This window comes from Pezoporus wallicus, unplaced genomic scaffold, assembly GCF_028554395.1.
Source record: "Pezoporus wallicus isolate ANWC-B61680 ecotype Strahan unplaced genomic scaffold, APGP_CSIRO_Pwel_v1 contig_2908, whole genome shotgun sequence".
Lineage (NCBI taxonomy): Eukaryota > Metazoa > Chordata > Aves > Psittaciformes > Psittacidae > Pezoporus > Pezoporus wallicus.
The window spans coordinates 4966112-4983179 of NW_026642179.1; the positions used below are offsets into that span (position 1 = coordinate 4966112).

Genomic DNA, 17068 nt, shown 5'->3' on the forward strand with positions numbered 1-17068 from the left:
CAGATTTTAAGAGTTTATAAAACGTACCCACATCTGAAGCTTCTTTTCCTCCAGGAATAGCAGATGTGAAAAAGCCCTGTTCTTTTAAACGACTCTCAGGGACAGGGCTGACAATAAACCGTCTTCCCGCAGAATGGACAACCTGGGTAAAGGAGCTAGGAGGAACCCCTAAACAGAAAGAAGTGAGATGTTTAGTCATACATGGTTGTAACTGAACACATAACCTGCAATACGGAATGTGCACTCCATCATACAAAACAAAAACTTGGCTGCACCCATCCGCTGAAACAGAAAAAGGTAACTGTTGAAAAAAAATCACAAAAGACTTACCTATTCTTTGAGGCATGGAAGATGTAGGATCTGGCTGTTTGAACTCTAATTTCTGTAAAGTAAGATAAAATTTAAAGTTCTATTCTGAAACAGAAAACCCCAAGATAGATCTTAAAATGCTAACTTACAGAAAAGTGGGTATTTAAGGTAAGCAGTACCTTGGACCCAAGCACCATTACCAAAGTAATGGCATTCTGCCCAGTTAAACATCAGCTACAGTGCTTTTAAAGCTTCTCAGCTTTGTGATCATCAATATAGCAAATTGATCTAAACACATTTTTTAAGAGGCAGTCCAACTGACTTCCTTAAGCATACCACAGATGGACGGATGTTTCAAACTAAGTCTAGATGGAAATAAGGAAGAGACTCAGAATATGTCACCCCTTCTTATTCCCAGAAACCAGTTTCAAAACTCGTGTTTCCTAGCCAAGCCACCTAATCTCTTGGTAGTTCACTGGGTAGAGAGTCCAAACTCAGGCTCTTGGTGTTTAGTAAGCAGCACAGGGCTGGGGGTTTTGGTGTCCTACCTGACTATAACCTCAAATCCATGAAACCTCAGCATTTTATATTGTCTGTTTAGTGGACTATCAGGAGATTGAGCAGCTTTGGATGTGTAAAGCAAGAGGTCTACATTAACTAGTTTTCTGAATTAATTTTAGGCTCTCACTGCAATATGAAGCTTTCTCTGTTCATATTTTCATTTATTTATTAAGCTTTGATGATTCATGAAAGAAAGTTTCAGTTTCTATCTAGCTCTGTTCACAAAACCGTAACACCCAAAATGGAAAATACAAATAGATAAGGCAACCTGTTCTTTACGTACCTGTGACCCTGGAAAGAAGCCATCATCTTTTGTCCGCATACTCTCCAAACCCTGATCACCTTCTGGCTCCACACTTACATCCTCACTTAGCATTTCATCTGCTTTCTCAATAATCTCTCGTACCTGTTCTACGAATGAGTCTCTCTCGGTTGCTAAAATAAACTCATTCTGCACCTGTAAAGAGAGCAAAGCAACAATAATTTTCCATAAATAATTTCAAACCAATATATTTAATAACCATAACTTACTCTGTGTTGTTTGCCCTCCTTTCACTGCTCTTATGCAGAACATAAAGATGGTGACACCTTAGAGAAATTCAATCATTTCTACAATTATATCCAGCACAGAAGCATTTGCCCTGGTTTACTCTTTGCTGTGGAACAACATCCAACCTCACTTCTTCACCAGACTGTCAACTCGATCTTTGCTTAGCACAGTGAAGATTAGGAGGAATTGCAGTAAGATCAGGCTGCTATCTAATGTACCGTAAGAGTCACATGTACAGGAAACTATAATACAGAAAAAAAAATCTGTACTGTAAGCTGTTCTGTGCTTCTCTCTTTACATGCCATACAGAACTTCTACTCTATGCAGGCTGCACATCACTAACCCGAAGTCTGGATGTAGCACATAAATGTAAGCATTAATTATGTTCCAAATACACGGAGAGGAAGACTGATCAGCCTATCCAGTTTCAACAAATTATACTGCTGTAGAAAGATACATTCTGCTGCTTATGTTGGAAGAAAGAAGCACATTTGATATTCAGAAAGACACTCTTAGTTTGTCTGACCTATAAGAAAATTCTGTTTCCTGAAATAATGCACTGAGATAAATCTCAGACACAGTTTATGAAACAGAATTAAAGCTGTCAGTCCCAGTTGGGAAAGAGAGAAAAAGTGCCTCAGAGGTAAAGCCTGAGACATTGCTTTTACATCCAGTTTCTGGGACGCTGGTTCAGAGAAAGGAATGATAAACAAAGGCTGCTTATATCAGCCTCTGAAATGTTGAATACTTGCCTTTGGTGCTTTAAATTGGACAGATAGCTATATGGGGCACACCTAAGAGTATCCCGATTAAAAGGAAACTAGGAAGTCTTAACAAAAGTTTCTTCAATATTCAACAAGAAAATCAATGAGCACAAAATCCCAGATTCAGTTGTCCAAACTAGGCTGCATACTTTCAACTATGTGATTGCATTCTGGATGCACAGTGTACTTCTTTTGCTCTGTGTTATGCTTTTTTTTAAATCAACCGTACTCTTTTACTCCTCCATATGATGTCTTTAGGTAAGAGGGAAAGAGAGACATCTGTGTATTATCTCCGTATTTCTTGGCACCTCACCTCACGCGACTGATCTGTTTACACTGCCATACATGTACATAGAACCAACTTCTTCCTCAGAAAGCCCTTACTGGTGAAGAGATGGTTTCTCCTATGTCACTGATTGGTTTTTTTTTGACAGATATGGATCCAGCACACACCACCTACTCCTCTACTACCTCTCTAAGCTAAAAAATAAGTGCTGCACAGGTGCCCAAGAAGCTGGCAAAAGATACTGCTTTTTGTGTTTAATAACACTAAAATTCTCAGTTTCATTTAGATTGTATTAGCACAAGAATGAGTTTAAATTAAAAAAAAACAAACAGGGTGGATAAGGGGTGGGTTGCTCTGTTCCATGCTATGCAGTATTCTTCTTAAAACTTATCTCTACACAGCAAGTTCTTTTCTATGCTTGACCATTATAAATTAAACAGAAAGGTTTGCTTCTTTGAGAAAGCCAAGAGCAGCAGTCATCACCGACTTCCAGAAATCACAGACTGATTTCCCTTCCTTACTTTAAGGGTAGAATCTTGCCATTTCAGTTGGGAAACAGCAACAGCAAAACACTCAAAGCTTAATCATAAGTTTTGAAGTTCCAGCAATGTTTGCTGTTAGAGAGGCAAACAGAATTTTACTCTGGCACCTTCAGAAAGATGCTTGCAGTTTTTTAAAAAAATTAGACTGCAAAAAAAAACAAAAGCAGATTTACTTGATAAAACTGCGATTCTAAGGCTAAACTGATGCAAATTTTCATGCGAACTGGACATGCAATACTGTCAGTTTGGTATACCAGCTTTGTGCCCCATTTCTAGTTGTGTTTGCATACGTAAGGTAAGCACACACCATGCTACATGGAAAAATAATTCTGAAACATGAATGAGAAAGTAAGACTGCTTACATTACAGCTGCAATTAAGACTGGATTCTATTCTTCATCTCTAAAATGTATCTTACCATAATTGAAGCTATTTCCTCAGGGTTGTCACCATCCAAATCAAATTTGAAAGTAACCATTTTCCGATTGTGTGTCTCCAGCTGGCATTCCACTACCCGATCACCTTTATTTGAAACCTGAAGCAAAGAAAACAATAGCTCAAACCAAAAGCATGAGAATTTAGGACTTGCACTTTAAAGCTCACAGAGACAAATCAATGGTACTTGTTTAATACAAACACATTCCCTTTTTCCAGTGTAATAAACGGTGCCATGTACAGCATCATTTTTTCTGAGGATACATTAAATATTCTGGCACAGCCTGTGGAATCACTAGTTGTTAAGCAAGCCAATTTTGCCATATCTGATGCTTCAAAAAGCTCTTAATAGATGTTGTTTGGCATGCTGACTACAGAAGCAGAAGAAATAGACGGGATGGCTTGAGTGCTCGGGGAGGGGTGGCGGGGAGCGAGACTCAGAACAAGACCACAGAAGACATACATTTCTCAAAGGAAAAGAAACATTTTCAAGCTCAAGAAAGGCATCATCACTACCAAACTGTCACTAAAACAAACATACATTCAGAATTCTCAGTTTCGGCCTAGCAGTCTTCTCATGGCGGGACCGACTGCGGACAGACCTCCGCATATGGCGTTTAGTAGTTCTCCCTTCATGCCTTCCGCTAGAAGCTGGAACGTTCTCGTTGCCATCACTCAATCCTGAAGCAACATCAGAATGTGCACTAAAAGAAACCAAGAAAGTAACTTTACGTTAGTTTCCATGCACTCCACAACTGCAACAATACAGTTTACCCTATCAGACAGCATCCTTTTCTCGATAGCAGATGTCTGTTAACTGCAGAGCAGGGGAGAACAGTCTTGTCAACCGTTAAGGTTGCTTGAATAGCAATTCTAATAGCAATTATTTAGCTAAACATCTCTTGCAAACTAAGTTGTATAAATATATCTTCTGAATATGTTTTCAAGCTATTCGGAGTTTGAATTGTGCTTAAGTACCAAAAGGACAGAAAAAGCATCCCTTACAATCCATTTGACATGACAAATACCAAAGGATTAGAAGCTAAATTACTACAGACAATCCTATTTACTCCCGCCATACCCTGGTTTCATGAGCCTATTTTTCCTCCAGGAAGTGTACTTCCTCACATCCTCAAGAACACCCTCAGTGAAAAAAATATCCCTGGTGGAAAAGATACCTAAAGATCATCAAGGAAGAATAATCTAACACATGAAACTGAAATTGAGTTTGGTGAAAAGAAAATATTGCTTACCTATCCATAGAGGAAGCCAAAGCTGTGGACTGAGCAGGCTGCGTTGCTGGAAGAGTCTCAGAAGGGGCAGTCTGTGAGACTCCCTGAGTACCCTACGGATAGAAACCTACATCAAGAACCCCCACACAGAATACCATTCCTTTTTCAAGTAACCCAGTAGTCTTCAATGTTTCCTCCCAAATCAGTTGTAAAGCTAAAAGCACTACCTACTTCAAACAGCTGGCATCTAGACAGCTCCAATTTATAAAAGATTCTAGAGCAAACTGCAGCGAAGCAAACCATCATTCGCGGAGGGGTGGGGAAAGGAAATCAGCCATCCCTTCTACTGCTACATGTCACTACAGTTTGCCATGCAGCCACAGTCTTACTAGCAGAATGTGCAAAAGGCAAGCCAATGCAGAACACAGACAATTCAAATTCTCCCTAGCAAGAACAGTGCTGCAGGGAGTAGGCATAAAGACAGATTCTCAAAGGCTATCAGTTGCAGTTTGTCTTTGATATGGCAAAAATGTTCTACAGTACTAGCAAGAAGTGAAGTGTTAACAGGTTTTTTGCCTGCAGGATGCACACTCACTTCCCAACAGAACAGCCAGTGGCAACAAGGTCCCCACATTGGCATGACATTCTGCTGTAAAAAAAAGGTCATTTGAAATATTAATTTCCAACTGAAAACAAGTATGGAAGGGATTAGTTTCCCCACAGACATGCACTGTTGCATAATTCATACACCCTAAACGTATTGTTACATTATATTCAACATACTTACCTCCAAACCTGCCTGCTGTGAGGAGGCAGATGAGGCTGGCTGTGCTAAACTCACTGTAGGCTGGGGCACTTGAACCTGTCCTCCTAGGCTGCCCATAGGAACTAAGACGTTCTGCTCCACATACGGCTGCACAGCAGGAGCAAGATAGCCCGTCTGAGCCATTGCATCTGCGGGTAAGGGAGGGGACAGGACGGCAGAAGGAATGCTAACAGAGGCCACAGCAGAGGAAGGTGCAACACTCGAGTCCCCTGGGTACTGAGGTGGCAGCCGAGATGGGAAGCCCTGTAATAGAAATGAGGGAGTCAAGTAAGTGAATGACAGAGCTAATTAGGAAGAGTTAAAAAACTCCCAAAAGGTTAATCAGCTTTAGGGGCACGTTCCAACCTTCTGTACTTGTCCTAGCACACCCAAGATCTTCCCAGAGAAGCAAACTGCTCACGTAGCCAAAGCTCAGCTTACGAGTCAACATGCTTGAACAAGCAAATTCCCACTGCAAGTTCCAAGTCTTAGGCAAAACAATCTCCACCTCTCAACTCTTGCAGTTGTCTATTTGGCTTAAAATATTAAGGCCTGAGACTTGAAATGAGCTGAAAGAATTTTCAGGTTGAACAACTGCTGCTCAGAAGATGTTATGCAATTACTGCTCTTTGTTGAGACTAACAAAAGTACTCCTGTTCTACCCCTCCTCTTGTGATGTGCTGACCCAGGAACCAAGGAACATTCCTACAAGGAACATTTCTGTTCTACAGTACTCCTTATAATCCCAGTGCAGATATTTCTACATCTACACAATTTTTGATCTAGAATAACAACTGTATTGACTTACTGAACAATTGCTATAACCAACTGTTTTGCTGAAGCAGTTCATGCCCACCAATCTAGCATTTCACAAGAAGCATCAGGTACTTACGCCACGTTCAAGATCTGTGTCATCTGACTCACTTCTAGAAAAGACACTCCACCGCTTCCCAGATGGGAAATGAAACACTGACATTGCCAAATATGCTGGCATGATTTTTTTTTCCAACACACATCTCCCAGTTTTAAAATCACAATATTTTGGACCAAGTTGACAGGTCTCTTTAAGATATATTGCTGTCCTCTTTCACACAGTGGTTGAACAAAGTCCTGCACTATGATTCTGTCATTTCAGACATATTCCACTGCCAAAAATGAAAAGCTTAAAACACCTGGGTGTCTAAGGACTTTGGTTTTTCCCCCTCCTTAAAACTGACCTTTACAAAACAACAGAATTTATCTGGGTGGCTTAATGGCTCTCTTATGAGAAGGGAGTTTGCCAGGGAACACAGTTCAGATCTGGTACCTTAGAGGAACAAGAAAAAAAAAATGTGGGGAAGAGCTCTGCTGGCTTGCAACAATACCTGGTAAAGAGCATCTCCAGCAGGAACTGAAGCTTCAGCAGCTTGTCCAATGCTGACTGGCAATCCCACGGACTGGACAGCTGGCTGCAGGAGCTGTGGGAGAACCTGGCTGGGCAACTGAGCCACAGGCTGCATCAGTGTGGGAAGCTGGCTAGGGACAACAGTTGATCCTACAGACACAGTGGTTGCCGCAGCAGACGTTGCCAGTGTGAGCAATGGCTGACTCATGCCAGTTGCCATCGATATGGGCAATGACTGGAAACCTGGCTGAGCCACTGACGCATGAGGAGCTGCTACAGGCAACGGGGAGACTGAGAACTGGGGAACCACGGAAGTTGGCAAGGGCTGTCCCATGGGAAGAAAATGAGAGCCAATGGGGACTGACGGGGCAACTGAAGGCTGAGGGAGAGAAGGTGCTGCAACAGGTAACTGAGGCTCGCCTTGGATGATCGACACTGGTTGGGAAACAGGAAGCTGGGGAGGTAAAGAAAATAGAGATAGATTTTCTTTTTAAAAAAGCAGGGTTGCAGAAAGCAGAGCTTTTACACATTAGTTAAAGAAAGAATTATTCAAGTTACAGCACTCGGTTAAAGTGGGTGGGAGCACAGTTGGCAGAGTGGCTGGGAAGTTGGCTGGAGTTCCAAAAGGTCCTCACTTCAGAACACTTCCCCTGAAGAACTGAACAGGCTCTTGAAACAGATACCCACAGAGGGTGAAAGAGCAACATTCAAACACCCTGAAGCACTGAACTTGTGCATAAACAGAATCAAATTCCCCTCAGCTCTGTCCCCAGATCCAAGCCTGCCTTCTTACAGGAAAAGTGCAAATCTTTCAATAAATCTGTCAGCTTTGGGTATGGGGACTAAAGCAACAGAGAATGAAAAGCCACTGTGCCAGCATTCAGAGAATGGCAGGGGATATGTCAATTAAAGCCAGCAAACAATGCAATTGGAAAGGCAGTTTAGATAAACAAGCAACAAAACAACAACTTTAAAAACAAAATCAAGGCTCACATGTTCAAGATAGAGATATGAGCCAAAATGAAGTAATATTCAGTAACAGAAGCATCTTGACCAGGGAGGAGAGAAGAGCTGAGTAAGAAAGATGACAGAGTGGAGAAGGTAGTCCTTATGGGTCACTAACCTAAATAAGTGAACATGTTTGACATATATAATGGTGCAGAAAATAGACATTGTATGGGAAGTAGAGAAATGACAAGTTCCTGAGAATCCATTCACAGTACACCATTCATCAATATGCCTCATGATACTTTTGATAGTTTAAAGGTCTTTGTGCATGGAAATGCTATCCTTCCCTCAAATTACTCACAACTGCCACGTGTGAATGAAAGGGTTTCCAACACATTTTCAAACAAAACTGACAGTTGTAGTCCACTAAGAATACCATTATTTGGATGAATGTTTTGGAACCATTAGAAAAGATGATGAAAGTGAAAGTAGGAGCATGCTGAATTTGTCAGCTGTGAAAAAGAAAAAAATAATCTTCTGCTAGAAAGCATTTTGTTTACCTGTGTCCCAGCTGCTGCCTGAGGCATTGGCATAATCTGTGAAGTTTGAGTTTGAGAGACAGTTTGCGTGGAAGTGGCGCCAGCAGAAACTGATGGCTGCTGCAGCTGGTACTGTCCAGGCTGTTGGGAAGAGGCTGGCTGCTGTGCATTCTGTAGTAGGGAAAAGAGGCTATTTATATAGGCAGAAGCTATTTTTTTACCCCACAGAAGTTTTTCAAGCATAGCCTATTTAAATTCTACTTTTTAACTCCCTCATGACATCAGTGATTCTTCTGAATATATTAATAGCTTTAGCAATTACTTATTAGCATTACTAATACAACTCCATCAGCACCAAATCTTGCAACAGAATTATTTCACCTGTGAAAACAAGAATGAAGATTCTATAAGGAAGAAGAGGCAGTTAAGAAAAGAGGATGTTGATAGTATTTCCAACTAGAAGAAATCATGAGAATAAAGTCTGTCTAGACAGCCTAACTTGCAGATCCTTACGTGCCTCCCCTGGAATGGGGCCACCACTTCAAGCGCAGGTGGAAGTTGGGGAAAACAGACACATGGAAACAAGGATTAACATGATTTAAAAAACAAATTTCATAGAGTCAATTAAGTTAATCTCACAACATGTTAGACTAGGTGAGAACCAGAGGATTCTTTTGCTTTATGGAGAAATATGGGCAGAAGGAGGGGCAGAGGTAGTCAGCTGCTCTTAAAGAGTCATCAAAATCCTATACTAAAAGTATTTTAGTCCTGGGTTCAGGAACCATGATCTTACCTGCTGAGTGTGTTGGGTAGGCTGGGATGGCACAGATGCAGTGCTTGAGGCTGGCTGGCCTTGCACCTGCGTCTGGAGGAGAAAAAGACAAAATCAGCTTAAAATATCCCTATAGTTTCTGCAGCAGGCAGTTAAAATTATTTCTGCCTGGAATGATGTGGTTGGTATTTAACTGCTCTTTTGGACAAGTGGTCCTTCTGGCAGAATTCCACTACAACCAGACCAAAGCAGAGCAATCCGGAAAGTAGCAAACTTCATTTTAAATCTTCAAAAACAACCAATGCAGAAAGTCACACGCCCCTAAACATGAGGGAGATCAGCCTACCAGCTGCTTCTTCCACTGACAATGCTTTAAAAGCAGGATGCCTTTAGTATGATAACTGGAAATAGAGGCATTATGCTTTACCTTTACATGTGTTCTAAACACAGATAGGGGGATAGAAAGAAGCTCGAATGAAATACAACTGTCTGTTAAAAAAAAAAAAAAAAATCAAAACAAAGATATACAGAATTCTAGACCGATAACAAAGTACTCAGTACATAACATGTCATGAGTTCCCTTTGAGAGGCATGTCAAAATACAAGCCAGAAATCATTTCCAGACTCACTACCATTCAAAGGCTACTAAGAAGTGGATATTGAAGAACATGGGGGTTCATGTTCTAGCTAAGACAATGTCTGAATAAGCAACAAAAAAAACAGATGAGTGGCATACAAATGAATGTGGAAGATCGAGAGGAAAATGGAATGGATTTTCATTATTATTTTTGTGGCTGACATTTTTTTGAGCAGATCCCAGGATTTTCATTATTATTTTTGTGACAATTATATTTCTGTATCAGCTCCTGGGAGACGAATAGACAAAGACCTCCAGATGAGCTGCCTGAGTGTGCACCACTTTGGTGAGCTGCCTTGGTAAGAAACGTATCTGGTGTACACGTATCATATCAGAAATATCTACTAAAACTCCTTAATGCTGTAATAATTCAGCCTGCAGAAGCTTATTAGGACCAAGCTTATTAAAATTAAGTACTTTTTTTAATTACGGAAACTTAGGGAAAGCATACTGCCAAAAGAACCATTTCTTTCCTTGCCGTTTTAGAAGCTCAAGGCACTTATGGGCTAGGATCTAAACATGTGTGATATCCCACTGCTGTAACATCTGCTCACATTGACTCAGTTTCTGCTTCAAATTCTGGTCTTTTAATGAACTAAGTAAGAGATCCCAGAATTTAAATTCTGTAAAATAATAATGATCCCTTATTGTGTTTTCCAGACGTATTTTACATCCATCATAATTCACTTCCTGAAGTTTAACAAAGGTGGTTTTTGGAGAAACAATCCTCACATAATTTTTGAACTTCTTGTGTAGCAGCCTCACTCCAGTAGTTCTCCTACAGCACCGAATTTACTATTAGAGCAGTGATTAAAGCTGTTTCAGCTTTAATGAAACACCTTTATTATCCCATACAGAAAACCTTATATACTTAGCTCTTGACCTTACCACAAAAAGCAAAAAGGTTCTCCTTCAGTTTCTTCATATAAAACCCAGCTGCTGAAACTCCAGTAACTAAAATGTCAGAAAGCCCCTAATTCCAAGAACAGGAGTAAGAGAGAATTCTACTTAAAGTAAACTCTCTTTTCACAAAAAAAAATTACCTTATGAGAAGTTTCAGACTACAAGTGCAGACACAATGTATATACACATACACCTCAAGGTTGCAATATACAAATGCATTACTGACTATTTCAAGCGCAAATATCACATACACCAATAAAACATGTACCTCCAAACTAAGCTTCAGGCCTCAAATTTTCCTTTTTAGAAGGACATCATATTCTAGGCTTATAAGGAAGCCATACCTATTAGCAACAGTTGTTTGTGCCACTGATTTGCTAACTCAGCTTGTTTACTTTCTATAATGATCCTTCAGGTACATTTCTAAATCTGTGTACACACACATAATATAGCTCCTTCCATTCCTCTCTTCCCATTTTCTCACCCCAAGCCTAAAAATACTCTTGCATTTTGGACGCTCACCAAATTAATCTTGTTGCTGTCCAACAAAACATTATTCATACAAAAAATTCAACTTCAAATAACACATTCACATTAAATGGCCAAGGAGCAGCAACAAAAATACAAAGCAAGTATTACTACCACTGCTGATTCAAACTGTGGAGACGATACATTTCATTGAAAACATTGTTTAAAAACCAATCTGGTACTCCAGCTATCTCTTGCCAAAAGAACAACTCATCCCAGGAGGAATACTGACCATTTGTTACCCTTAACACAAAAGCCCTACCAATATTTCAGCTGAAGCTGAACACAGACCAAGTGGTTGCTGGCTGATGCCTCATTATTTCATTGCAACCCAGTAAGTTAGAGATCCTACTGTACTACTGACCCAGTAGAAAAACACCCCCATGAATGCCAATACTTAGAACCACATGGAACAAGTCTAAGAGAAAAGTTCCCTTTTAAATGGAAAGTATGACTTATAAAAAGCAGAGAAATTCTGGAAGGGTTTGCTCCTGTAACCTGAGGATAGAGTGCAGGTGGTCCTGATGAAAGCGAGGTGGACAAGGCCTGCTGAGTCGAGGCTCCCTGGGGGAAGCAGATGAAGAGCTGCGACTCTTGCAATACCTTCTGAGGCAGCTGAACAATGGGCAATGAGTAGTCTGAACCAAAAGCAGAAGATGATCCCCCTGTAGGGGGAGGAGACTGGAAATCGCCAGTGTCAGAGGAAGTCAGCTGTGAGGAATCACTGGAGTATTCTGGGCTTCCTTCCGGCCAGCTCCGCCTGGCAGAGCCCCCTCTGGGACCTGCTAACTCAGGACCTAGATAGTTACACTGCTCCTCTGTCACAGGCTGAAGCCGACTGTGCAACCCTATGCCTTGTGTGGATTCCTCTTGACTGGTCTCCATAGAGCCCCGGCGACTTCTGTAGACCCGCTGGGGTAAAACTGCCCCTTCTGCTGAAGCAGAAGTCTGTGTGTGCACATGGAACTCAAAGACACAGCTCGCTCTGCCATCACCACTGTGAGAGAGCACAGCTGGGGCAGAGTGCGGAACAAACACCTGGTGGAATGTCATCTGAGCAGGATCTGCACTCAGAGGAGCTGAAACACTGGATAATGGAGAAAGGGGACCCATCCCAGAATCCAGCCTCAGGTTCTGAACATGTCTTGTCAGGTATGTTTGCCCCGATTGAAAGTCGAACACAGAGCTTTGTGGAGGACCACCCTGCCCATGGTTTGACTCAGAGACCTGCTTCAAATGTTGTTCAGTCGCATGAGAGTTATAAGCTACTTGATCATACTGCTCCGATACCTGTGATGGATAGTGCATGCCCACCAAATATACAGCTTCTGGATGCATTGTGTAGTGAGCATCCTCTGGAGGTGTTGGTCCAGATATATAGTCACTGTGGACAGGAGCTGGCTCAAACATGGGATTAACTTGCACATGCAGCGGCTCTCCAGCGACTCTCTGAGCTGCTGTGCCCAGCATAACGAATGCCTCTGGTGTCCAATTGGTGGGACTACCACCAGGTGGAACTAAACTCTGGCCAGTCTTCAGCAATGGCTGGAAGTGGCAAGTTTGGGCTTCCAAAAATGAAGTGCTCTTGCGCCGCTGAGCAACTGCCACCTTCGGCGGGCAGAGAGGTGGTGGCGAGAAAGACACCGGCCGTTTGTGAACGGTTGGGAAAAATATCTGTGAATCTGGGAACGTTGGTGTTCCCCCACGCGGATGCTGAGGCTGTATCGACATGAACAAGACAAGTCATTCATACATTAAAAGTGAAAGCACATCAACATGCACAGTTCACTAGGCAGTTCTGTGAAGTAACTTTATAGAATGACTACTCAATTCATGGTCAAAAACATACAATAGTTAGGAAATTCAGGTGAGTCGTAAATATCCATTAAATACATCCATGGCAGGCATAGCTACAAATGGAAATATTTGCTTGTGTTAGAGCTGCTTTTCCAGTTCAATTCCAGTAATCCACAAAAAGAAAACACTTTTGCTTCTGATAAAGAGATGAGATTTATTGTCACGAGCTATCCATTGTGATCAGTGCCTGAAATCCAATCAAACCCCTGAAGTTACTGCTGCATGGGTATTGTGCTAAAACTGCAGCACTTCTGGATTCTGTCAAAGCTGATCACCTCTTTCAATCCCTCTGATCACACCTTTTCACATAGAAAACTAGCACTAAAACAAACCTAACTCTTGCCTAGACAATAGAACATTCACAGCTCTAATAACAGCAGAGTCCTCTGCAATTCCACTCTATTTGATGTACTACTTCAGATGAGGCTCCTTGTCTTTTAAGATTTGTAAAGGAAAATTTCACAGAGGAGAGTTCTATATAAGAACACCAAACAATTTAGTAATTGCACATTTTTTCATCTCTGCTTACTGTATGCTGAAAGACAATATATTATCTACCCTTAAGGGAAAAAAAGAAAGGGTAATTTGCAACAGTGAGTAGCATCTTTTAGGCAGATGGCATTTATGACTTCTTCAATTTACTGTATCCATATTGTTCTCTTTCTCCCCAGACCCCTTTTTCCGGAAAAGCAGCAGCAAATTTCCATATTGGCCAATACCAGCAAGAAGGTCCTACAGCATAAAGAACTCCTACGTTCTGAAAACTGCTTCCACTTACTTCATTTACAGAGAAAAGTTTCTCAAAGTTTATTTGGTGTAAATTGAAGCCCAAAACTGGAAAGAGACTGCCTCTTGCATTGCAAGCTATCTTGCATCTGACTATGAGAAACGTGAAACTATAGCTTCATAGAAGCAGCAGCTGAAGTGGCATTTCCAACCAAAGCTTACAGAAAAAAACTTCAAAAGTATTCATATTTTGAATTTCTAGTATCACTAGCACAGCTAGCCAAAACTTGTAGAATAAACAGTCACAGCAACCAAGCTTTAAAAGGTGGGTTTTTTTGTGTGGAGCTTAGTTAACATTCAATGCTTGCTTAGAAGTTGGAAAATAAAAAGCTTGTCTTCCATCTCAGGCCTTCCCTTCACCTTCTGTGGTACAACTGGGTAATTTACATTTATATTATCTTACCAAAAAAAATGGTCAGCCACTGTTATGTTTAAGTGCACTGCTTCCCAGAAAAAAAGTAATCAACACTGCAGCAGCACACTATAAGGAATTAGGAGTCAACTCCTTATTTTCTCATTTTAAAAATGCCCAAAGCCCAGGATGTATTTAATGATAACTTATCTTACTGTGCCAGGAGGCAAATGGTAACACATACAGGACTGACAGAGAGGGAGGGCAGACTGGAGCGTCGATGCTTGCGTGGAGAGGCAGAGTGCATGGGCAGGACACTTTCCAAGGCTTTAGAAAGCTTTTCTGCAAAGGTTTCTTCAGGGACAGTCCGAAGGTAGAAAGGAGAAAGAGGTGCAGACAGCGCTGGTGGTGGGGTGCAAGGAGCACTGAGAGGGATGCAGGACATAGAGGGAAGAGCAGGAAGGTGGGGGACACAAACTGACATGCTACGACCACGTTGAGGCTAAAGAAGGAAAACAAAAGTTAAGAATTGATACATCAAAAGAAAAATGAGTAACAAAACCAGCGAAATCTACAATGAGGTAGAAAAGAAATGCAGACACACAATGAGAGGCCCAATACTGACTAATATGTGTGCAAGAAGATATGAAAATGCTGAATGAGTGCCAGCACACGCTGGGAACACGCTATGCGCACCTCTGAGGACCCAAGCTTGCCTTAGGTTACTGAACAGTGTGGGAAGTTCCCTAATACCCTAACAAGAAGCATGTGGAAGGCAGAACAGACATAAGGGAGTATCTGCTCTAGGGCCACTGATGCAGCCCATACTGTGTGTACTCACAGCATCTGGTAGCCTAACAAATAAAAAACTCCCCTAAACAGATACTGATGAGCTTTCCAACATTCATTCTTAGTTTAGTGAATGGATGTGTGTTCACACAGATCAACTCACCCAGCCTGTCTGCTTGGGCACCTCCCTGCCTGAATCAAGTGGACTAAATGCATGCAGCTGGCTCTACATTAAATGAAGCATTACCACAAAAATTTAAACAGTACACATTCTACAAGATGAGTTGTGGAAAAAAGTTGGTTTAATGTGTGGAAAATTCAGTAAAATTAGTCTTAGACAAGCATTTTCCAGACACTGGGCCAATAAAAGCATCAGGATTTTGTAATCTTGCCACAATCCAGAAGGCCATAGGTCAAAATATAACCAAATTGGAAGAATCACAATTAGGTTTTGGAGTGGGGTTTGGGGGTTTTATTTTTGCTATTGCTTTTTCAGTGTGGTGTGTTATGTTGTGGTTTTTTTAAGTGAATAGAAAGATGTTGTTTTAAAGAGGCAGTCTTCAACTGCAAGTTTTCCTTCTCTAAAAGTATATGTCTTTTGTGGACATAATCCACAATTTCTTAACATAACTGCAATCAAATTCAGACCGCCAGGGGAAGAAAAGCCTCAAGATATCCAGTGGAGATCCATTTGGATGTGAGAAATCTTGCTAGACAACTCAAAACTTTGTGAAAGAGGCATAAGGGAGCTAAAAGGGTTAAATAAATATTTACCCATAATCTTTTCTCAGTTCCAAGGCAGGACTAGTTTTATATGCTATCCCTGATTCTAATTTCTCTAAACTGTTCAGAAACATCTCCAGTGATGGAGACTGTAGTACATAACTGTCCTTGCTAGTTAGGAAAAAAAAAAAACACACCTTCCCAAGCAGTAATTCCATGTTGCAATTTAGGCTTATTATTTCTTATTCTATCTGACAACAGTGTTAGATAGCCTCCTCCTGTTTTACAGCCTTTACGGTTTTCTATCTCCTCAAGCTCATCTTTGATAGGCTTAGCTTAACTATTTCAGTCTTCCCACATGACCCATGTTTTCTGTATTTCTGATGGTTTTTTTTGTCACCCTCTTCTGAATTCTGGAATTCACCCTAAAATTTGTTCAAGCACGGTGTCTAGGGCAGACTTACAAATGGGCAAAAGCAGAACTACTTCATATAACATGATGTTTGACTTTTCCACAACAACATGATGTTTTTGACCATGTCCATCTTGTGGTCCAATGCAATCTGACTTCGTTTTTTGTCCTTGCAGAAATGCTGCCTAGTCAGCTGTTGCTCATCCTTTACTTGTCTAGCTGATTATTCCTGTTTAAACATGAACCTTGTGCTTGTCCTGATTGAACTACATTCTTTTTCTTTTTAAGGCCATTTTGCCAGTTGTCAATATCCTTTTGATTTGTCATTCTGTCTTCCCAATAAACTGTTAGTAGTTCCTGTAGTATTCTACTCCATGGTACCACTGTTGTCACCATAGACCATGAGCACATTTGAGCAGTGAACTAAGCTTGACTAATTCTGTCATATGCTCTCAAAAGATTACGGTCTTTCAACCTGGAAGCAAGCCGTCCCAAGATGAATGGCTTCTGGTCCTATATATGCCCACATCAAAATACAGCTTACTCAGAACAACAGCTTATTCAGAGGAATTAAAAACTCATTTGATCAAGGACTAGCAGTACCACACGCTTCAGGTTAAGTGCCTTTGAAAAAGTTTGAGATGCTTTGCTTGTGAGTGAAACCAGCATGTTTTCCAAAATGCTAGGAACACCACTGATTCTGTAATAAAGCCTAAAAACACATCCACCAAGAAAGAAAAAAGAAGTGAAGACCTTCAGTCTTAAGCGTCTCATCTTTTCCCTTATGGTATGACTACATTATACCATAATGACTCTGCCTCAGGCTTAGATTTTTATTTGTGTAAAAAACAAGTGATGAGGGAACCACTGACAACAACATAACAGCAGCAGAAGTTCTACTCCAGAGTTAGAATAGATTTCTGCGTACCTCTCATACTCAGATCTAAAAACATAC

At 41.0% G+C, this 17068-nt stretch overlaps 1 protein-coding gene across 12 annotated transcripts in view; it reads right to left on the reverse strand.

Moving 5' to 3' along the window:
• The window catches only part of WNK1 (WNK lysine deficient protein kinase 1), a 105793-nt gene that overhangs the window by 24939 nt on the left and 63786 nt on the right, over positions 1 to 17068 (reverse strand). For 7 of the 12 annotated variants that reach the window (XM_057427986.1, XM_057427982.1, XM_057427983.1 and 4 more), the window contains 12 exons: positions 14434 to 14691; positions 12485 to 12913; positions 9148 to 9219; positions 8376 to 8525; positions 6848 to 7321; positions 5466 to 5747; positions 4700 to 4791; positions 3988 to 4150; positions 3430 to 3546; positions 1154 to 1327; positions 331 to 382; positions 28 to 168 (listed from right to left, as the gene is read on the reverse strand). In XM_057427986.1, coding sequence (XP_057283969.1) covers positions 28 to 168; positions 331 to 382; positions 1154 to 1327; positions 3430 to 3546; positions 3988 to 4150; positions 4700 to 4791; positions 5466 to 5747; positions 6848 to 7321; positions 8376 to 8525; positions 9148 to 9219; positions 12485 to 12913; positions 14434 to 14691 — 2404 coding nt within the window. Of the gene's footprint in view, positions 1 to 27; positions 169 to 330; positions 383 to 1153; positions 1328 to 3429; positions 3547 to 3987; positions 4151 to 4699; positions 4792 to 5465; positions 5748 to 6847; positions 7322 to 8375; positions 8526 to 9147; positions 9220 to 11692; positions 12914 to 14433; positions 14692 to 17068 lie in introns of all 12 variants that reach the window. The other 5 variants (XM_057427980.1, XM_057427988.1, XM_057427990.1 and 2 more) reach the window with 5 other exon arrangements.